Source organism: Lepus europaeus, chromosome 2 (genome assembly GCF_033115175.1).
Source record: "Lepus europaeus isolate LE1 chromosome 2, mLepTim1.pri, whole genome shotgun sequence".
Lineage (NCBI taxonomy): Eukaryota > Metazoa > Chordata > Mammalia > Lagomorpha > Leporidae > Lepus > Lepus europaeus.
The window spans coordinates 148,074,575-148,097,764 of NC_084828.1; the positions used below are offsets into that span (position 1 = coordinate 148,074,575).

Consider the following 23,190-nt stretch of genomic DNA (forward strand, 5'->3'; position numbering starts at 1 on the left):
TTGATTTCAGAAAGACCTCAGGCAGCCTGTCCTAAGCTGATCCTATGGGGCAGGTTGGAAGAGCCACAGCCCCAGTGGCAACCTGTTCTTGTTGGGAACTGTTCTCAGCAATCCCTGGAAACTGAGGTGGTCTCTAAGGCCGAAGACCCTTCTGCTGGCAGGATTTTGAGGCTGCCTGCCGGGACCTTGAGGCCTTCTGTGGAGTCGGAGCGCTCCCTGCAGCATCCTGCTGAACGTCTGAATGTTCAGACCCACGGGCATCAGTTGGAGCGGCTGTCCAGGACCATCCATTTCCAGCGGTACAGGGTGTAGAAGAAATGGGGGCCCATTCTTAGCCTACTGCTTCAGGCCTATGTCACCAACCATAGAAGTAAGCAATCATGAAGCTGCCATTGACTGAAAGTGGGTTCGTTTTTCTCATGCAGCTTTTCTCTAGTGTTTTTAGAGTTTAAGTGGAAGTTGATTCTCTTTAGTAGTATTCTTAGAGGCATGTGTTTCCTCACAATTCAAATTCATTTTTATTTTTAGTATTACCAACGCCTTAATGATTTAGTGGCAGCAGCAGCCCCGATCCCACCCCTTCTGGTGTCCGGAGGCCCCGGTTCTGGAAAGTCCCTTCTTTTATCAAAGTGGTATGTATGATGCGGTGCAGTTGTCACTCTTGTCATATTTGTTGAATTCCTAAAGTCACTCAGCAAAATGTATTGGTTGTCCACCTTCCTGCATGGCCTGTACTAGACATTAAAAAAAGTATGGAGAAATAAAATGATAGGCTCATGCCCTGAAGTGTGTAGAATTTTAGAGTATTACAAGATGCAGAGGGAGAAAGGATCAGGTAGTATGAGCATTCACGATTATATACACACATCCCATAGGGCTCTTGGAGGGCTAAGTAAGGGGGTGGCTAGTGTGGAAATGCATTAGATGGAATTTAGAGGGATGTGCCTTTATTTCATTATTTGGCTTCATCTTAAAATTATATTTGGATTTTAAATTTTTGGAACAAAACAAAAACACATCAAAATTAAGGATTGCATTCACTGTGAATGTAATCTAGTCTTTAAATAATGGACTAAGGTTCATATAAGCTAGTACACTTTTTTGTTGTATTATTTATAAACAAGACAAGAATATTTTCATAATTATTTACATTGAGGAGTTAGCATAGATAGCTTCCTTTTTATTGCCCTTTTATTTACAATTATGTGTAGAAATTTTTTGTAAGATTTATTTTATTTGAAAAGCAGAGTTAGGGAGAGTCAGAGAGAGAAAGAGAGATCTTTCATGTGCTGGTTCACTGTTTACTCCCCAAATGGCCACATGGCCAGGGCTGGTCCAGGTCTCCCACTTGGATGCAGGGGCCCAAGCACTGGAGCCATCTTCTGCTGCTTTCCCAGAAACATTAGCAGAAAGCTGGATTGGAAGTGGAGCAGCTGGAACGTGAACTGTTGCACATATGGGATGCCAGCCCAACAGGTGGTGGCTTCACTCCCAATGCTACACTAGCGGGCCCCGAAAATAATGTCCCTCACATTTTCCTTTGGGTAACATATTTGTAGTTAAAAATGCTTGTTTTACTAATAACTTTATCTTCATTGTACAACTATTTTGTTTTGCATTAATTAGCATGAATTTATAATTTTTTAAAGTTTGAGATTAAAATGGAAATTCCCATATTTATTCAAAAGTGACTATGCATGTGATTGTGGAGACTGAATTTTTTTGCTGTTGACAGAAAGGCGTTTCCTCGGCTTTGTAAGAGTCCTGCCCTTCTCTTTCAGGATTCAGTTACAACAGAAGAATTCCCCTAACACACTGATCCTGTCTCATTTTGTGGGGAGGCCCATGTCCACCAGCGCAGAATCTTCCTTGATTATTAAACGACTCACTCTGAAGGTGTAGTACACCATCTTTTGGGATTCTCTGATTATGTAGATTCAGAAATTGTTGGGATAAACCAGTTGTCAGTATTACCCACTTGTTTGGGTTTTCCAGAAGACGGAAATTAGTACCTGGTACACTCAGTCTTCTTGGTGACTCAGTTTTAGAGTGGGAAGTAGGGATGGAAGCACTTCCCACGAGCTGTGATGACATGTGACGACTTCAGTTACACATTCACATCTTGTAGCTGATGCAGCACTCTTGGTCAGTATCTGCGATTACGCTGGATCCTGCTAAGCTTCTGGAAGAATTCCCACGTTGGTTAGAAAAACTCTCTGCTCGTCATCAAGGCAGCATCATCATCATCATTGATTCTATAGATCAAGTGCAGGTATTGACTTTCAACCTATTGACACCTGACAGAGACAGCATTATCAGTAGTGGCTCTGGCAAGCGGTTAAATGACATGTATACGAGAGGAAATTGGTGGTGTTTCTTTTGTTTCCACTTAATTTTCAGGGAAGACACAAGCAGATTTTAAAGAATGTACCTTATGCCAGCAGACACATATACTTTATGGGGAAGGACTAACTGAATTTACACAATTAGCAAACACTTTGTTTTGACGTATTTTTAGGGCCTTTAAATTGCTGTAACTGTCAAGAATTCAAATCTGATAATAATGTCTTACCACTTGTTCTTAAAATTATAAGTCATCCAAAAATGAGATGTTAGCCCTTAATAAAAGATACATCATGAGAATTTCATTTTATTTGGGGAGCTATTCTTGGGTCATTTTGAAATACTTTGATTAATAGATTGAATTTTGTTTTTATATTTTTAAGCAAGTTGAAAAACACATGAAATGGCTGATAGATCCTCTGCCAGTGAATGTGAGAGTAATTGTTTCTGTGAATGTAGAAACATGCCCTCCAGCATGGAGGTACGACACCAGCTTTAGTTCTTTCAGATTTCATGAAATGATTCAAGTGCAGATGAGGAAAGGCTTTTGATATGTTGCTATGTTTTTTAAGGAAGTGGCAGGAGGGTTGGGAGATGGGGACCAACTCAAGAACGAGATACAAGCCTGTAGGATTTGGTACGAGGTAGCTCTGGGATATGCAGGAAAAGGAGAAAGCTGGAAGGTTGCCTGAGTTTCCAGCTTGAAGAAATTAAGGAAATTATGGTTTCTTGAACTGAAGTAAGAAACACAAAGGCAGGCATGGTGGGTTGGGGGAAGGGAAGTGAGTTTTGGGGCGTCATTAATCTGAGGTGGCTGCAAGTAACGCAGTCTAGTGGGCAGTCAGATTGGAGTGAGCGAAGTGGGGAGCTGGCTGTGCTGAGAAGAAATAGACTAGACACAGGTTATCTTGGGATGCACGGTCCTTTTACCAGTCCCCACAAAAGCAGGGTGGTGGTTCCACCCGGAGGGTAGTGTCTCTCAACTGGTTTTGCCCCTGGAAGGAGGCTTTTTATACATTTTCTTCTAATCCTTCCTCCTGAGGAATTTTACTGTGCATATAAACAGATATGTGTATGTGTGCTTTATGTATTTAAAAAGTAAGGGGTTTTTCTCACTCTCCTGAGAAACCATTGTCAGTCTTTTGTGAAGAAAGCATTGTAGTAATCACTGGGGGCCAAGCCTGTGTCTTGTACCACGCTTCACAGGCACTACACCTGCGTGCAGTTTTACTAATAGTGTAGAACACAAAGCAACTGTGTAATGCATATGCTGTTCACACTTTGTTGTGAATTGATTTCTGAAAGTAATTTTCATTAGATTGAATGAAATAAATGATTAGTATAATTAACACATTACTTTTTACTTATTTTATAAAGGCAGTTATTAAAAGATGTTCAGTCCTGTGATGGGTTTTAACTTGTGGGTAGATTATGATTTTTAATATATTGTTAGAACTTCATTTTTCTTTTCTTTCCATGAAAGGTTGTGGCCAACACTTCATCTTGATCCTTTAAATCCAAAAGATGCAAAATCTATTATAATTGCAGAATGCCACTCTGCAGACATTAAATTGAATAAAGAGCAGGTAAGGTGGTTTTAACTCTTTCACTCTGTAACTTCCTATAAAACACCTTGTGAGGTTTACAATTCAACACTGGAGTTCTGTTATTTGATAAATGCATTCCCTTGTAATCTGACGCCACATAAAGAAGCAGTAACAGACTGGGGGTCTCAGTTTATGGTGTAGCATCAGGCAGGACATTTGGAGCGGGACTGTGTATGTCTGCAGCAGGAAGGCTGTGGTAGCCGCAGAGCCGCGGCTGCCTTGTGTGGTGGCGCTGGTAAGATGGGGGGGGGGGGCAGTGTTGCTTCTGCTGGAATGTTCATGGCTGACTTGGTAGTCACGCCATAGTGGCTTTTGCATTTTTGTGCAGGAGAAGCAGCTGGAACGACACTGTCGTTCGGCTACAACCTGCAATGCCCTTTATGTCACGCTCTTCGGCAAAATGGTTGCACGGTAAGTACCGCATGTTTTGTTTGCTGCCGATCGATCACATCCTCACCCTGCGACACTGAGAACTGATCATTACAACCGCCTCCTGGGCCTCTCTGATTCTGTTCTAATAGTGATACTAGCATTCTGTGACAATGTGATTGACAGCTGAAGGTGGAGTAGGCTGTGGATTACCAGAACCTGTGGATAGATTTGTCCAACTTTCATCACAAGTTTTTCCTGTGGGGGTTGCAAGAGGACATCTCCATCCTCACACGGGGCCCACCTGTGAGCCCTCTTTATCACCTGCAGGGTCCCCTAGTGCAAGGGAAGTGAAGCAGACCCCGAGGCCTGAGAGTATTGGTAGGTAGGTATGTAGGTGGGGCTATTTTTTTTTTTTTGGTTTCTGTCCTCAAGTCCTAGTAAACTTTGTATCATATCTTGTGTTTAAGCTGTCCTTTAGAAATCTGTATTAGAATATCCATTAGAAATAAGCACTTTAGAGAGTGTCACACCTTTTATATCTTCATTTTCTTTTTGGTATTCATCACAATAAATGATTGTCGTAGCACAACTCTTTTATTTCCAGACACTGAATCTAATACCCTTGTCTTGTAATTGCATGTTCTCCTCTGGAGCACCAAATTTGAAATTAAAAAAAAAAAACAACTTTTAGAACTTTGAACTGCCCCTGGTATTGCCACTGTGAGAACTGGCAGTGTGTCTGGCCTTGGGATTAGTTGTAGATTGAGTGCAGTTAAGGAGTGCGTCATTCCCCATGCATTTCATAGTATTTATTGAAAGTATTTTAAGGGGCACCACAGACCCTTTTTTATTTGTTTCTCTTTGTAGTTAAAAAAAAAGAAACTGCTGGTAAATACTTTGTGATGTTTAAAAACAATCCTGTTCGGTGTTTTCTGAGTTCTGACCCTACACAAATTTGATTTGCATGGCTAACTAACAGTGCTGCTTACTCCCCTGCTTCTGGGATGTCCAGGGTTTGCCTCTGGATGATGAGAGCCAGGTCTTCATCATTTTTATGTTCCATAGTGCAAAATACTTGCCTGACAGTCTTGATGTGCATTTATTGAATTGAATTAAATTGTATACTAAAACCAATGCAGTGACTCCAGCAGCTACCATTTTCCTGTATCGTGTTTTCTTGAATTCCTGTCGTCAATTGCAGTACTTAGGTAGAGATGACATTGTTTGTATCCACCCACAATTTTTCACAGATGTTGGCAGTTTATAAGAAATTAAATCTATTCTTAATTCCAACAGTGCTGGGAAGGCAGGGAATTTAGATAAAACCCTTCACCAGTGTTTCCAGTGTCAAGATACTGCTTCGTTGTACCGGCTTGTTCTGCACTCCGTCTGGGAGTCCATGGCAAATGATGGGGATAGGGAACTAATGAAACAGGTAATGTGTAATCGATTTATGAAAGGAAGATTAGTTTGTCTTGTTTGTCCTTATGAGTAAATTGAAGGAAATAAAAATTCTTTAAATCTTTGTTTAAGAATGTTCAGTAATGCTAGCAACCATGTGTTCTTGTGGAAGATTGTGTTTTCATGATTATGGATGTGCTTTATCAGCTTTTCATACATATTGGCTATCCTAGTTTGCTCCTGTATGAATTGTAGGTTCTTGTTCTTCACCCCTTAAAAAAATTTATTTTTTCATTTTTTTGAAAGGCGGAAACAGAGACAAAAGAGAGGTCTTCCATCTGCTGGTTTACTCAGCTCAGGCTGGGCCAAGCCAAAGCCAGGAGCGCAGAACTCAGTCAAGGTCTCCCATGTAGGTGGCAGAGACCCACATACTTCCCATCACCTGCTGCCTGCCAGGATGGGCGTTAGGGAAAGCTGGATGGGAAGCAGAGCAGCCAGGACTTGAAATAGGTACTGCTATACAGGATGCAGGTGTCCCAACTGGGGACTTAACCATTGTACTGAACACTTGCCCTCCCCCTTCTCAACCTATTTTTAAGAAAGGTTGTCCTTTCTTACTGATCTATAATTATTAAATATTCTGCATACTGAACACAGATGCCTTGTTAGAGAGTTTGCAAATAAATATCTTTGTCCTGTTTCTTTTGACTGTATGATGTCATTCAAAGTTTTATTTTGATAAAATTCTACTTATCACCAATTTTTTCATGGTTTACACCTGTTGTATCTTAAAAAAAAAAAATCTCTTGCTCTCATATAAGTGTTCCTGTGTGATTATGTGCAAGTTCCCTCAAAAAATTTATAGTCTTATTCTTGGTGTCTTAAGTCCCTAACTCAGGTTGATTGACTTTTATTATGTAAGGATGGAATCTGCTATATTTAATCTTTTGTCATGTGGCTAGCTGTTCTTGTCTGTGTGGTACAGCTTTGCTGCTGCCTTGCAGTGCTGCCTGACAAATACCAAGCTCACGTATAAATGTGCGTCTGCTGCCTGTTCTTTGCCTATACTACACTGTCTTAGCCACTAGAGCTTAAAAGTAAGTTTTGACATCTGGCTGGGAAAGTCTCCTTTAATCTTCACAGTTGTTTTGGTTCATTCTCCATATTTTTAGAATGGACTCCACATGTGTCCTGGTAACCCACTTTGGAATGTTAATTGGAATTATGTTGAATTTAGAGATTAAAGTGGGGAGATTTATTGTGTGTCTTCCCCTTCGAGGAAAGCTAAATGATTGTCCATCTTCCTTAATATCCTTCAATAGTGCTTTATCTTTTTATCCATACATTTCATGCATGTGTTATTAATATTAGTTTCTAAATACTTTATAATTAAAATACCACTTTAATTATTAATGTAGTCAACTTTGATATTGAAACTTTATTTTATGCCCAGCTTCTTTGTTGAACTCCTAGTTACAACCAGATCCAATTTTATATTGATTTCTCAGCTTGGTGGTTCCTGGCGTCCTGACTCCTTATTTCACCCCCAGGCCACAGCCTGCTCCTATCCTTTCCATGTCTGTCTGTGGGTCACATTTGCCTCAGGGGTCCTGGTGTTGGCCAGTGTTGTTCCTTCCCCTCTCCTCTGGGGGCTGCGGGCTCACCTACCATCCAACTGTGGGTGTGAATGCCTAAGCCCATATGTTCCTGGAAATGCTGCCTGTCCCCTCTCTCCAAGGCACAGCAAGCAGCTCCAGCTGGTGGCTCTGTTTCCTGTTTGTGTTGGGCACCTCAAGGACTTCATTTTCTTTGTTTTGTGGGCTCACTATTTTTAGACTTGTTCTTTTCTGTTTTATATGACAGTAGGATGAGTGTTTTCTTCCACATTCCCAGAATTAGGATTCTGTCATTAAAACTGCATAAACAATACATTTAATGGAGTTTAATTTTTACTGAGCTCTATACAAATATTGTTTGGTGTACTAGATTTTATATACACATTATCCTATTCTTGATTAATGCCTTTTTTGGTAGTGTGTTTTATTGTAAGAAATTTGTTTCTTGATTTATTAAATTGAATTATAAATAAATTTAGGTAAAATGTTAATAGGCTTATGGAAGATTAAAAATTATGGAAATTTCAGTTAGTTATGGAGGTGTTTGTATGGTGACTATTATTTTGCCTCTCTGAATTTCAGTTAGTTACGAGGAGTTTTTACGGTGACTGTTACTTTGCTTCTCTGCTTAGATTCTCTGCCTCGTCAATGTTAGTCACAATGGTGTGAGTGAATCAGAGCTGATGGAACTCTACCCTGAATTATCCTGGGCTGTCTTGACCTCTCTTATTCACAGTTTATACAAAATGTGTTTGATAACTTATGGTTGTGGCTTGCTCAGGTTTCAGAATCTACAGGTAAGTGTTATTTTAAACATCTTCTAGTAATATTTTGTGCTTAATGAATATCAGCATATCACTATGTTATCCTGTACTATTGCAGGTTAAATGTTTCAGTTATAAGCCAGCACAGTTTTTTGGGGGTGTTTTTATTTAGGTTAGGTGTAACTTGTGGCTACTGTTATGCTGATTCCTGTGAGAGGTGGTTTCCACCAAGTGAATAAGATCTCAGAGGAGCTGTACAACATCATCCCCATGGTTACCAGGGCTTAGACATTCCCTAACAGGGCGGGGCTCCCATTTAGTGGTTTTATTGTAATACGACAGTTTTAAATCGGAAATGAGAAAGGGTTGTTTCCTTCGGTTCTTTCTGGAAGAGAATGTTCTTTTTGGTTCATGTTTCCGTGACGTGCTGATGTCACACATGTGTTGAGAGCGTGGACTCTAGAAGTGCGGCCTCCTCCTCTCAATCCCTGGCTCTTCAGAGCTTGACAGCTCTCTCACCGTGCACGGGTCCTGCTGTCCTCCTCCCGGGCAGACTGGCCCGCCTCACTCAGACCCTGAGAGCAGCCAGGGAGCTGGTGCTGGGTCTGGGTGAGGGCCCGAGAGCACCCAGGGAGCTGGTGCTGGGTCCGGGTGAGGGCCCGAGAGCACCCAGGGAGATGGTGCTGGGCCCCGGTGAGGGCCCGAGAGCACCCAGGGAGGTGGTGCTGGGCCCCGGTGAGGCCCGAGAGCACCCAGGGAGATGGTGCTGGGCCCGGGTGAGGGCCTGAGAGCACCCAGGGAGGTGGTGCTGGGCCCGGGTGAGGGCCGGAGAGCACCCAGGGAGGTGGTGCTGGGCCCGGGTGAGGGCCCGAGAGCACCCAGGGAGCTGGTGCTGGGTCTGGGTGAGGGCCCGAGAGCACCCAGGCAGCTGGTGCTGGGCCCCCGTGAGGGCCCGAGAGCACCCAGGCAGCTGGTGCTGGGCCCCGGTGAGGGCCCGAGAGCACCCAGGCAGCTGGTGCTGGGCCCCGGTGAGGGCCCGAGAGCACCCAGGCAGCTGGTGCTGGGCCCCGGTGAGGGCCCGAGAGCACCCAGGCAGCTGGTGCTGGGTCTGGGTGAGGCGCTCAGCATCCGCGTGCTGTGCTGTGTCCGTAAGAAAGACGTGTTTGTTGGCCGGCGCCGTGGCTCAACAGGCTAATCCTCCGCCTTGCGGCGCCGGCACACCGGGTTCTAGTCCCGGTCGGGGCACCGATCCTGTCCCGGTTGCCCCTCTTCCAGGCCAGCTCTCTGCTGTGGCCAGGGAGTGCAGTGGAGGATGGCCCAAGTGCTTGGGCCCTGCACCCCATGGGAGACCAGGAGAAGCACCTGGCTCCTGCCATCGGAACAGCGCGGTGCGCCGGCCGCAGCGCGCTACCGCGGCGGCCATTGGAGGGTGAACCAACGGCAAAAGGAAGACCTTTCTCTCTGTCTCTCTCTCTCTCACTGTCCACTCTGCCTGTCAAAAATTAAAAAAAAAAAAAATAAAATAAAATAAAAAAAAAGAAAAAAAAAAAAGAAAGACGTGTTTGTGATTTCACAGGCTCATCTTTCTCTGTTGTGCATTGCTTTGACTTGGTAACTTTTCACCTTACGTTTCTGAGATCTTAAATGTAGTAATGAAAACTTTGAATTAAAATGTGTTTTGAGTTATTAAATAATAGTAGGGAAATTTTATTTTAAATCACATAAAGATATCTTGAATTTAAAAATATCCTGTCATGTCTATTCTGCAACTGTAAAATTGAAGTAATGATGCATCCTTTTCACACTCAGCGTGAGGTGCAAGGTGACGTGCATAAAGCAGAACGCATGTCTTTCTCCCTAGGCCTGGGAAGCGGTGAGGCTGGAGTACCTGGCAGGGCCCACGCTTACTTCTTCATATAGGCAGAAGCTGATCAACTACTTCACCTTGCAGCTCAGGTAATGTAAATGTCCCCATGTGACTTCTGTGCTCCCCACACTTTTGTGTCTTTGTCTCTCTTTCTTAAACCTTAAGGTATAAAACTTCATTACTATAAATAGCTCTGCTAATTCTGTTAACATCAGAAGAAGACAAGATGATCTTATAAGTCTTTTAATACACTTCAGTGACATCAATGCCGGATCATTTTATTTTATTCTAACTAAACAGTTTAAAATACGTGTGCATGGATTTGGGTCCATTGTGGGGTTTCTTAGTTTTTAGGGCAATACCTTTGGAGTTTATTTAGTTAATGGTCCTGAATGCTGTGGAATTTCTTTTCACGGTTAGATTGGTAGTTTGGGGTGGTGTCCTGCAGAGGCGTGCCTGGTGTGTTCCCTCCTTGAGCCGCCCTCTCCCCCGCAGTCAGGACAGGGTCACCTGGAGAAGCGCAGACGAGCTCCTGTGGCTTCTTCAGCAGCAGGGGAATAAGCAGCAGTTACACGATGGCCTGCTCAACCTCCTCGTGTCTCAGAATCTTTATAAGAGGTAAGAAACTTCTCCCAGGACGTCTTCCCGGGGGAGTCCATCCGCTCTCAGTGGGCGTGAACTACACACAGCGTGGGGGAGATGTGCTGGCTGCGGTGAGAGCTGCTGCTTCCAGAGGGAAGCGTGCGCTGCTTCCCGGAGTCAGAGCCGCAGGGAGTGGAGACCAGTTGATGACTTCTTGCATTAAGTAGGTGGAGCGTGAGCCTCTTGCATTTAAGCGGCAGAGGCGGTTGATGTCTGCCTCCTGGGGCTGTCAGTGTCTTGGGTGTAGCTGTCAGATCTCACTCTTGCTCCGCATAGAATCTGACTGGAGATGAACTTCATCACCCTGATGCGTGGGGGGTGTAATTCTTCCTGTTTCTTGTGGTTGGTTCAGGTTTGTCAGTGACAGAAACTTCTTTTTGTGAGCCAAGCTTGTGACCTACTAAGCATCACGAAGATGTGATCTGCCTCGCTTAGAGATTTCTCAGGAAATGGCTATATAATTTTATTTTCCTGAGTGAGCTCTCTCAGGGCCTGCTGCACCTCTTAAATTATTTCTGATGTCCACTCCAGTTTTTTGTGATGCCTTTGAAACCAGATTCATTCTTTACCAGCTCGCCCATCCACCCACAGATGAAGAAGCTTCTTGCCATTTAGTTCCTTGATGAAAATAGAGTAGACACTCCAGTAGTTTCTGATTTCCATCATTTAAGATAATTCTGGCGGTGGGATTGTCACTGCCGGAGGCCAGCTTGCCTCAATGCCATCTCCACGACAGAGTAAGGAATTACAGATCCAAGAGATGAAAGGAGGGACAGTAGAGCAAATGTTTATTAAAGGGTGTTCCAAGGGAGGAGTGGGCCACTGCGGAGAGCCCAGGGCCACCCTTTCTGATTTGGGGTTTTTCTCCCTAAAGCGTGAAGGGCATTGCCTGACGCTGTGGCCTTGGTGCTCATGATGGACATTTGTGATGGACATCTGGGAGAGGCGTATACTTTTGGATTCCCTGTGTGTGTGGCACAGAGCTCCCATGTTGTCAGAATACTTGAACCACAAGTTGAAACTCAAAGCGTGTGGTGTTGGGGGGGGGGGGGTCTCGAGGGCCCTCCCCAGTCACTCAGTTGTCAGTATATTGTGAAATACCTAGAAAGGAATCAGATGCCTTTCCTTTGGTCAGTAACCATGATGACAGCAGCGACAGCAGCCAACACCATGGTGCCATCGTCTGCTGTAGTAACAGCCGTGGCGTGTAGCGCTGCTGTCACCGCTCTGTGGCCGAGTGTGGTGCGGTGTAAGACGTCAGATCCCTGCTGGAGAGTGTGCAGCTAGGAAGTGCTGGAGCTCAGATACCTGGCAGTCTCAGTCTCCTCTCACCATACTGTAGTCCCCTCCTGATAAATTGTCAGTAACTTGCTATGAATTCTGCCGTTTTCATTCTACAGAGGACGTTTAAGTTAGTTTTTCATTAAATTGCTGTCATGTCTGGAAACAGAGGACACTTTGCTGAGTTGCTGAGTTATTGGCAGTTTGTTGGCAAAGACAAAAGCGCGATGGCAGCAGAATACTTTGAGTCATTGAAGCGGTATGAGAAAAACTGTGATGGCGAGGAGAACATGATTTGCTTAGCTGATCTTTATGAAACCCTGGGGCGGTTTCTCAAGGACCTAGGCCTCCTCAGCCAGGTAAGTGGAAGTCAGGAGACAGGGTGGGCTTTTACTGGCTGCTCATCCCCCTTCCCAGGAGGTAATGCTGCTTGCCTGTGTCGTGCTAAGAGCTGTACAGCACTTCCCTCACTTTCATTGGCCTTTCACCTGTCTCCCCAGGCTGTAGTACCTCTGCAGAGGTCTCTAGAAATTCGCGAAACAGCTTTAGATCCAGATCACCCGAGAGTAGCTCAGTCCCTCCACCAACTAGCAAGTGTGTATGTGCAGTGGAAGAAGTTTGGCAATGCAGAGCAGCTGTACAAACAGGCCCTGGAAATCTCGGAAAACGCCTATGGTGCAGACCATCCACGCACTGCCCGGGAACTGGAGGCACTTGCGACTTTGTACCAGAAACAGAATAAGTAAGATGTAGATGAGTAGTCCTCTGGCTTTCTGTGGCGGGGTTATAGGTTGTTAATGTACAGGTGTGGGAAGCTTTGCTTTGTGGCTGTGTACTTTTCCTTATCCTGTGCATCAGGTTCAAATAGTATTTCTTGGTCAGAATCTTGGTGAGATTGAGAAAATTGTGACTGTGAGATTCATATCTAAAGATGCACGAAGGGTAGAGCGTGGACTTTGGAGTCTGTGGTCTTGGGTTGAGTTCTAGCTCACTCACCAGCATGGAGAATTGCACGCGTCTCCAACGTGGGGTCAACACTGCTGAAGCCACGTCCATTTCATGGACAAGGTTTCATGGGAACACAGCCACATATGTTTGTTTCTATTAGCTGCGGTTGCCTCTGTGCTCTGGGGATGGGGTTCCTGAGGTGCAGCACAAAGCCCGGGATGCTGACCCTTTGTGTCGGAGCCTCTGGGACTGACAGGCACTGGGTGGCACCTGGTTCCTCACAGAGGCTGTGTTGACCCTTCATGTCCAAGCTTCTCGGGGTGACAGGTGCTGAGTGGCACGTCTTCCCCCATGAGAAATTGTTTCCTTGGTGCCATGATTGATCCTAATGCATGTTATAATTTTTTAATTTCTTGTTTCATTCAAGTTTTCTGCAAATTTCACCTTTGTATTTAGCTAAAAGTTAGCCTATACAGAAAGAGGTGCTATATACTAAACTAAAATTGTGGATTTTCATCGTTAGGTTGGCCTGTAGAGATTCAAAATGGGCTGGCGCCGTGGCTCAACAGGCTAATCCTCCGCCTTGTGGCGCCGGCACACCGGGTTCTAGTCCCGGTCGGGGCACCGATCCTGTCCCGGTTGCCCCTCTTCCAGGCCAGCTCTCTGCTGTGGCCAAGTGCTTGGGCTCTGCACCCCATGGGAGACCAGGATAAGCACCTGGCTCCTGCCATCGGAACAGCGCGGTGCGCCGGCCGCAGCGCACTACCGCGGCGGCCATTGGAGGGTGAACCAACGGCAAAAGGAAGACCTTTCTCTCTGTCTCTCTCTCACTGTCCACTCTGCCTGTCAAAAAAAAAAAAAAAAAAAAAAGATTCAAAATGAATTAAATCAGTTAAATTATTCAGCTACTCCGAGAACTAGATTTATTTATTGTTTGTCAAATTTTGTTTTATGAAGGTTTTCATTAAATTTTTAATTACATATGACTGCCACTTGTAGAATAATGCTATAAGTAATAATCAAAAGAGGTTTTATTCTATGTAAGCACCATTTTCATTTCAATGAGGTATGCTTATGTTATGATTATTTACATATTGTTTGACTTAATATACTTTTTTCTTTTTAAGATATGAACAAGCTGAACATTTTAGGAAAAAATCCTTTAAAATTCGTCAGAAAGCTACAAGGAGAAAAGGCAACCTGGTAATGAGAGATTGCTATTTTTTGTTTATTTTTTGTAAGATTTATTTAATTACTTGAAAGGCAGAGTGACAGAGTAAAAGAGACAGACATATCTTCTACCCACTGGTTCACCCCACATATGGCTGCAACAGCCAGGACTGGGCCAGGCTGAAGCCAGGAACTTGGACCTCCATCCGGGTCTCCTAGATGGGTGGCAGGGGTGCAAGTGTGATCCTTCAAAGCTAGGATCAGAGGCAGCATCCAGTGTGGGATACCAGCATCACAGGTGGTGGCTTCACCCGCTGCACCTCGATTCTGGCCCCTGTGTTACATTTGAACCAAGGAGAAAAAGAGCATCTCTGAATATCCTAAGTGTATAAACCTTGTATGGTTAGGAGCTTTAAATTCTGAAGCGACCTCTAGGAAAATACTAATTAACAGTTTTTATTTATAATACATCTCTAAATAAAATTATAAGAAGTTTAACTTGGACTTTTAAAATGTGGAACTATAAAGTTCGTTTGAAGGTTAGCCTGTGGATGATAGAATTTAAAGCTATTTCAGTCTTATGTAAAGGGTTAGAAAAGGGAATAAAAGGGATGGACGTGCTGAATTCCTATGAAGAAATTCTCCTTGAGCATAAAAAATTATTTTCATGTTTCTAAATTACTGATAAAATCTAAATGTAGCATACTTGTGTATTTTAACTTAGAATGCTGCTTGCATTTCTAAGACCCTAATGTGTGCTTAGCAGTGGGGTTGGTAATTATCTGCAAGTGACTTGTTTCCTAATTGTTTTGAAGCACTTTGAGATATACTGTGCTGAAATATCTCAGTCATTTTCATGAAATAGTGTTAAGAGTTACTGATACACATTGGTTCAGTGTGATTCTTAAAAGAATTGTCATCTAGAATTAGAGGGAGTGAAAGGAGGATGCTTCGAGGCCCCAAGACGCTGTTTCGGGACTGAGGCGGCACCCGCTCAGGTGGTGTCCATCTTTGTGTTTGCTGCAGTACGGATTCGCCCTTGTGCGTCGGCGGGCCCTGCAACTGGAAGAGTTGACTCTGGGTAAGGACACGCCCGATAACGCGCGGACCCTCAATGAACTGGGTGTGCTGTACTATCTGCAGAACAACCTGGAGTGAGTACCATGGTGTTAACAATGAAAATGAGTACCTAATGATGCCATGCTGCCTTATGTTTCCATCAAGTCTGAAAGCCAAGAAAAAAGTTGGCTAAAAAAAAAAAAAGCTACATTTCATGTATGAGGGATCATAGCATTTTTCCTGCCATTTCCTATTATTTTTTAAGGTTTTATTTGTTTATTTGAGAGGCAGAGTTACAGACACGGAGAGGGAGACAGAAAGGTCTTCCATCCACTGGTTCACTCCCCAAATGGCTGCAACAGCTAGAGATGAGCCAATTCAAAGCCAGGAGCCATGAGCTTCTTCCGGGTCTCCCGGGTGGGTACAGGGGCCCAAGCACTTGGGCCATCGTCCACTGCTTTCCCAGGCCACAGCAGAGAGATGGATCAGAAGAGGAGCAGCAGGCACACGAGCCGGCATGCCTGTATGGGATGCCGGCACTGGTGCCGCAGGTGGAGGCTTAGACCACTAAGCCACAGTGTTGGCCCATCCTGCTATTTCCTTTAACATTATTTCTGAACTAGGAAGTTACTCTGTAGCCTCCCTACCATGGCGTATGTATTTGTAAAGGATGAACCTATGCTTATTGCACATGAGACCCTGGAGAAGAAACCTGGGATTAATGGAGAATGAAGAAAAATGTAGATGGTTGCCAGTTTTACTCATCATTTTACTTGGTTATATACAATTCAAATAGCATTCATACTTCCATTTTATAAAAATATTTTTGGATTTTAGGTGTCAGAAAAATACAACATTTGAAACTTTGGATGTCAGTAAAAAGTAATTGATATTTGGTTTACAGAGGGCAGGTTTATTAAAAATTATTATGAACTCTCAAGGGCGGAAGAGTGAAGAGCAAGTCCTTTTATTTGACTTAGGTTTAAGAACGGTAAAGGTATAAACAGTTTGTTTTGGAAAACAAATTTGTCTTTTAGGAGGAGAGAATCAAAGCAGTCATGCTGATATTTTGTCCCTCTAAGCCTCAGGAACACAAAGGCGGGGCGTGGTGCAGGGGATGCAGAGATGAGTTTGAGCTGAATTCATTTTAACAGGGGTCTAAGAACAAAAGAGATTCAATTTTGTACTTAACTAGAGCTTCGGATTGTAGCATGCAGAAAGAACGCTTTAACCTGCCGCGGGGTTCCATCCCTAGGACAGCTGAGCAGTTTCTGAAGCGGTCCTTGGAAATGCGGGAGCGCGTTCTAGGGCCGGATCACCCCGACTGCGCCCAGTCCCTCAATAACTTGGCGGCTCTGTGCAATGAAAAGAAACAGTATGAGAAGGCGGAGGAGCTTTACGAGAGGGCGCTGGACATCCGGAGGCGAGCGCTGGCTCCTGACCACCCTTCTCTGGCCTACACCGTGAAGCATCTTGCAATCTTGTATAAAAAAATGGTAAGTGAGCCTTGCATGCTCATGTGTTTCGTTTTTTTTTTTTTAATCTTTTATTTAATGAATATAAATTTCCAAAGTACAGCTTATGGATTACAATGGCTTCCCCCCCATAACTTCCCTCCCACCCGCAACCCTCCCCCCTCCCACTTGCTCTCCCCTTCCATTCACATCAAGATTCATTTTCAATTCTCTTTATATACAGAAAATCAGTTTAGTATATATAAAGATTTCAAAAGTTTGCCCTCACATAGCAACACAAAGTGAAAAAAATACTGTTGGAATACCAGTTATAGCATTAAATCACAGTGTACAGCACATTAAGGACAGAGATCCTGCATGATATTTAAAAAAAAAATTGATTAATTTTCTATGTAATTTCCAATTTAACACCAAGGGTTTTTTTTTTTTCATTTTCAATTATCTTTATATACAGAAGATCAATTCAGTATATAATTAGTAAAGATTTCATCAGTTTGCACCCACACAGAAACACAAAGTGTAAAAATACTGTTTCAGTACTAGCTATATCATTATTTCACATTGGACAACCCATTAAGGACAGATCCCACATGGGACGTAAGTACACAGTGACTCTTGATGTTGATTTAACAATTTAACACTCTTGTTTATGGCGTCAGTAATCTCCCTAGGCTCTAGTCATGAGTTGCCGAAGCTATGGAAGCCTTTAGGGTTTGCTGACTTCGATCCTATTCCGACAGGGTCATAGTCAAAGTGGAAGTTCTCTCCTCCCTTCAGAGAAAGGTACCTCCTACCTTGATGGCCCCGTTCTTTCCACTGGGATCACACTCGCAGAGATCCTTCATTTAGGTCTTTTTTTTTTTTCCAGAGTGTCTTGGCTTTCCATGCCTACAATACTCTCCTAGGCTCTTCAGCCAGATCCAAATGCCTTAAGGGTTGATTCTGAAGCCAGAGTGCTATTTAGGACATCTGCCATTCTATGAGTCTGCTGAGTCTCCCCCTTCCCATGTTGGATCCTTCTCTCCCTTTTTGGTTTTATCAGTTAGTATTAGCAGACATTAGTCTTGTTTGTGTGATCCCTTTGACTCTTAGACCTATCAGTGTGATCAATTGTGAACTGAAATTGATCACCTGGACTAGTGAGATGGCGAGATGGCATTGGTACATGCCACCTTGTTGGGATTGTATTGGGATCCCCTGGCATCACTTTCATTCATTTATTTATTTATTTATTTATTTATTTATTTATTTTAAAGAGTTACACAGGAGAAGGAGAGACAGAGAGGTACAGACATAGAGGTCTTCTATCCTGTGGTTCACCCCCCAGCTGGCCACAACGGCCGGAGCTGTGCTGATCCAGAGCCAGGAGCCAAGAGCCAGGAGCTTCTTCCAGGTCTCCCACATGGGTGCAGGGGCCCAAGGACTTGGGCCATCTTCTACTGCTTTCCCAGGCCATAGCAGAGAGCTGGATGTGAAGTGGAGCAGCCGGGACTCAAACCGGCACCCATATGGTATGCCGGCACTGCAGGCAGTAGCTTTACCTACTAGGCCACAGCACCGGCTCTGCTCACATGTGTTTTATAATAAGCCAGCAAGTTCGGTGTCTTCTGAAGGATAGATGTCTTTTATATGAACTTTCAAATTGTAAGGATTTATTTTTTAACATATAATTGAGTAGAACATTTCAAGAAACTATTTGAGGCTTAATGAAGACATTGGTTGAGTTTTGTTAAAATACATTCCAAATACAAGTGTGTTCATCAGCATCCTAGTTTAATCTTCCTGCATTTCAGTTCTGCAGTCCCACTGCTATTATGTTTGTTGTGAAAGCAACCACAGATGTAACAAGTCACACAGTGCCAGTGCTCTGGGAGGTGTTTTAGTTGATTAAATGAGCATTTTTATTCGTGTCTTGACTTTGCCTACAATTAAATGCAACCATTCTTTGCCATGAGAGTGAAGTATGGAAATTTTTTATCTGCTCTGCAAAACAATGCCTGAGAAGTCTGCTGTCACTTGGTGCAGCTTCAGAGCTGCATGGAGTCTGCTGTGTGTGGGGGACCCTTGCTGGCTGTCCCTCACTGAAGCTGTTATAGTAAGGATACATTGTTGCTATTTCTCCCCAACTTTCAAATAAAGGGAAATAATTTGGAAAATCTGGAAGGAACTTGGTTGGAAATCAGTTTGTAGTTTCATGCCATCTTTTATATATGTATATATAATATGTATATATATATGTATGTGTGTGTATATATATATATATATATATATATATATATATATGGATTTTATTTATTTGAGAGGTAGAGTTACAGAGAGAGAGGGAGAACCATCCCTTGGTTCACTTCACAAATGGCTGCAATGTCCAAAGCTGGGCAATCCGAAGCTAGGAGCCAGGAGCTTCTTCTGGGTCTCCCAGGCAGGTGCAAGGGCCCAAGCACTTGGGCCATCCTCCACTGCTTTCCCAGGCCATTAAGTAGTGAGCTGGAACAGAAGAGGAGCAGCCAGGACTGGTGCCTGTATGGGATGCCAGTGCTACAGGTGGAGGATTAGTTTACTGCGCTACAGCACCTGCCCCTTTGATGCCATCTTGCAGTAGCAAAGTTACTCTAATTGGTATATACTAGAAACAGTGGGTACTAATAGGTGATCCTAAAGGACTTTCCACATTATCAAAGAATGTGTTTCTATAATCAATGTCACCTTACCTACATACTGTACTAGATTGTCACTTATCTATAAACTTTTTTCCACAAAATTATTTTGAATGTAAAATTCTATTTATTAGAAAAGCTCTGATCACTAGTATTGATTATACTTTTGTTTTTATAGGGAAAACTGGACAAAGCTGTACCTTTGTATGAATTGGCTGTTGAAATTCGACAGAAATCTTTTGGTCCTAAGCACCCTAGTGTAGCCACTGCCTTGGTGAACTTAGCAGTTCTTTACAGCCAAATGGTAAGTCCCCACGTTGTAACTCTTTATAAAAGAATGACTTTAAGGCATAAAATATAGGTGTGAGGTAGGTGCAGCACAGTACAAACTGATTACAGATGACTACTAATGCCTCCTTTTTAATACTTGAATAAATTCTCAAAGTTAGAGTAGTAAGGTGGTCAGTCCCTCTGGGTGTAAAACACCAACTGGTTGGTTCAGAACATAGGCTTAATTTTTTTTTAAGTTCCAGAGATTCCCTCTTCTGTCTTTAAGCCTGTAGCATTTGCCTGTTACCGAATGAGACTGTAGTACCCACTGGGCAAGGATTAGGTTTGTGCTTATTTTATTGGGTTAAACACTTACCAAGCCAGACTTAAAACAGGCTTCTGATTTTATGTTGCTTCTCTCATTTTTATTATTCATAACTTAATGTTTACTTGTATCCTTTAGGAGACTTAACATTTTAAATGTGCTTGCCAACGTAGGTTGGCCAGCTAAGTGTAGGATATGCTAATACTAACCTTAGAAACTCAGTGTGTTAAATGAGTATTACTTTTTCTTAATAAGAAAAGACACAAGGAAGCCTTGCCATTATACGAAAGAGCGTTAAAGATCTATGAAGATAGCTTGGGTCGGATGCATCCTCGAGTTGGAGAAACATTAAAAAATTTAGCTGTGCTTAGGTAAGAATTTCTTCATGTTCTTCCTGCAGCCTGATGCATTAAAAAGAGTCTTGACTCATCAGCAGAAATATTTATTGCTGGGCCTGTTTTTTTCCTGGAGGGAGGAAGGCATTTTTTGCTGATCTCCTCTGATTCTAAAGCAGTCTATGGGAGGGAAACGAGGGCTGCATGACGTAGGTTTGCAGCGGCACCTGTCACAGCAGACAGCAAAGGATGAGATTTGTAGCTAACTGGCTCTGGGGTGATCTGAGCAATTTGCTGTCCTCAGGGCAGATTTACCATTATTTGTAGAGTTTTGTGTTTGCTTTTGTCTTGGGATCCACTCCCACTTCATCCATTACAACATGGTCATCTTCCTGGCGTGCGTGAGACACTGGGGTGTCACACTGTGCAGAGGGAAGTTTTTGAGAATTCCATTTTATTGGTCTGCCCCAGTGAACACACTGGGAAAAGGGGACATGGAGCCGTTACCCACAGCTTTATCTCATAAGGGCATTTAAAATTGTTAAAGAGGTCACAGTTTCATTTTAAATTGTTTCCTTCTCGAAGCTATGAAGAAGGGGATTTCGAAAAAGCTGCTGAGCTCTACAAACGGGCTATGGAAATAAAAGAAGCAGAAACATCACTCTTGGGTGGAAAAGCTCCTTCGCGACATTCGTCGAGTGGAGACACCCTCAGCTTAAAAACAGCTCACTCGCCTCACGTTTTCATCCATCAAGGCCAGAAGTAACGGCAGAAATCACAGCCCTTTGCAAATGTAACTTAGGATGAAAAAAACATTTGGCACATTGTAAAACAAAAATGTCAACAGTATTTATTTGTGCTAGTGACTTTGTGTGAAATTGCACGGGACTCTGTGTTAAGCGTGAGTTGGGTTTGTGTCTGACTTCCCTACTGTGTGAGATCCAAGGACGCAGACGCTAGCCCCGCATGCTGACCAGCAGTGAGGCGTGAGGCCTGAGGCCTGCATCTCTCGCTGCGCAGTTTCACACGGAGTCAGAATCCATGCACGGCTCCTCAAGCTCCTTTAGCCACGTCTTTGTTTCTCAGCAGTAGTCTGACACAATTCTCTACCTCAAAGAGTTTCAAGGATTTAAAGAGAGAATGTTTAGGAAGGTGTGAATTGTTTTCAGTGAAATAAATTGCTCATGGCATTCGGGATTGCTTTTTTTTTTTATTCTGTCAACAGATGAAGATCAACTCTGCTTTCTGTGCTCACTGTGCATGCACTGGCCCAGCCCCACAGACAACAGCCACACCAGGGCAGGCTCTATAGATTTGACCTGTCCCAAAATATGGACCTAACATTCTCCTCCACTCTCTTAAGTGGCCTAAATCTGTCTCCTTTACCTCAAACTCAAATTAGTCTGGTACTTTTATATTGAAAGCTAAATATTTTTTACAGTTGTATAAGTATTGCCACAGTTTGGATACTGTTTTATACCTTTTATATTATTTATACATAAAATCAATGTTAATATGTGTAAGATTTCAACATGTATTATAAAGATGAAAGATGTAATAACTATACTTTGCTATTTAAAATAAAGTGCAATTCCAAGTTCTCTGTTCCCCACTCTGATTTATAAAAGGTTATATTTTGCATAATTATTTCAGAAATACTCTGAACAAAATAAGAGGTGAATGGTTTTAATATCCCCTGAATAGTTTGTCCCACTTGAAGAACTCTGTAGGGTTTTGGTTAATATTCACAGGGTGCTGCCCAAACCATATCACCACCACCTGGGGTTTATGAAAAATCCAGACTCTCAGGGTTGTCTCCAGCCCTGCTAATCAGCATGTGCATCTTAGCCAGGCTCTCAGGGGATTCATATGCTTGTGAAGCAATGGCCTAATTCTGAGCATGTCAGTGGTAAGTTAGGCAGGATCTTGAAAAAAATGAGCATCCTGCTTATCCTTTTTGAGAGAAGTTCAAGAGGAAAAAAACCCTAAAAAGATAAAATAGGAACATATTTTCTTTACTACTTAAAAACATTGAGTAGGACTGTAAGTCGATTACCAAAGTTGAATGACTTGTCATCTATAACTCGTCTCTGTGCTAAGGCAATTTGGAGGCTGCTTTTCCATTTTTCGCATTAGAATCACCAGTATTTACAAGCCTAGTCAAACATGAGGGCTTTATTCTAGAAGTAGCTGCCTACTTAGAAAGGTTTCCATGGCATGCAGACTGTCAAGCGGGCACTTCAGGTAGCAACAAATGCCTGTTAATAGATTTTTCTTCCCTGGTAAAATAACCCAGTCATCTTTAATGAAAAATATTGCACAAAAAAACTGAGTAATGATCTGGGTGCAGTGTAAGATACCAGCAGTGCTGCAGTACCAAGTTAAAACAGAACACAGAATTTTGTATGTAAAACCTTACCAGATTTGTGTGTCGGAGATTTCATTATTCAGAAAGACTGCATTTCGTTTTGGAAATTCAAAGCATCTCTAAGCAACTAGAAAAGTTATATTTCAACACACCATTTTAAAATGGTAGAAGACTTAACCAGGAAATATAAGTTTCAAGGCTAGAAAAACTACCCCCCTCTTTACTGAATTCACTTGAAACGTAAGAATTAACAGTACAGTCCTAGAATCTCAAAACTAATACACTGAACATATTTGAGACTTTCTGAAACTAATTTTCAGATCTTAAAATGGGAAATGTACTTTTAGTTTTTCACTAACATTTTCCCCCTAGAGATCAGCATGGATATTAATATCTTCAAAGTAAGAATCATCAGAATAAGAGATTAGCATAAGGGCCGGTGCTGTGGCGCAGTGGGTTAAAGCCCTGGGCGCCGGTTCTAGTCCCGGCTGCTCATCTTCCAATCCAGCTCTCTGCTTGTGGCCTGGGAAAACAGTAGAAGATGGCCCAAGTCCTTGGGCCCCTGCACCCATGTGGGAAACCTGGAAGAAGCTCCTGGCTCCTAGCTTCGGATGGGTGCAGCTCCAGCCGTTGCGGCCATCTGGGGACTGAACCAGTGGATGGAAGACCTCTCTACCTCTCTCTGTAAATCTT

At 43.0% G+C, this 23,190-nt stretch overlaps 1 protein-coding gene across 3 annotated transcripts in view; it reads left to right on the forward strand.

Annotated features, from left to right (window-relative positions):
• NPHP3 (nephrocystin 3) overlaps nucleotides 1-21,718 on the forward strand; it is a 45,804-nt gene extending 24,086 nt beyond the window's left edge. The window contains exons 10-27 of one of the 3 annotated variants that reach the window (XM_062214640.1): nucleotides 529-632; nucleotides 1,782-1,896; nucleotides 2,129-2,272; nucleotides 2,727-2,824; nucleotides 3,827-3,929; nucleotides 4,279-4,361; nucleotides 5,619-5,757; nucleotides 7,972-8,136; nucleotides 9,965-10,059; nucleotides 10,466-10,588; nucleotides 12,063-12,252; nucleotides 12,394-12,635; nucleotides 13,969-14,044; nucleotides 15,038-15,165; nucleotides 16,326-16,566; nucleotides 19,378-19,503; nucleotides 20,050-20,165; nucleotides 20,715-21,718. In XM_062214640.1, coding sequence (XP_062070624.1) covers nucleotides 529-632; nucleotides 1,782-1,896; nucleotides 2,129-2,272; nucleotides 2,727-2,824; nucleotides 3,827-3,929; nucleotides 4,279-4,361; nucleotides 5,619-5,757; nucleotides 7,972-8,136; nucleotides 9,965-10,059; nucleotides 10,466-10,588; nucleotides 12,063-12,252; nucleotides 12,394-12,635; nucleotides 13,969-14,044; nucleotides 15,038-15,165; nucleotides 16,326-16,566; nucleotides 19,378-19,503; nucleotides 20,050-20,165; nucleotides 20,715-20,895 — 2,469 coding nt within the window. In that variant the 3' untranslated portion in view covers nucleotides 20,896-21,718. Of the gene's footprint in view, nucleotides 1-528; nucleotides 633-1,781; nucleotides 1,897-2,128; nucleotides 2,273-2,726; nucleotides 2,825-3,826; nucleotides 3,930-4,278; nucleotides 4,362-5,618; nucleotides 5,758-7,971; nucleotides 8,137-9,964; nucleotides 10,060-10,465; nucleotides 10,589-12,062; nucleotides 12,636-13,968; nucleotides 14,045-15,037; nucleotides 15,166-16,325; nucleotides 16,567-19,377; nucleotides 19,504-20,049; nucleotides 20,166-20,714 lie in introns of all 3 variants that reach the window. The other 2 variants (XM_062214632.1, XM_062214644.1) reach the window with 2 other exon arrangements.
• The last annotated feature ends 1,472 nt before the right edge of the window (nucleotides 21,719-23,190 follow it).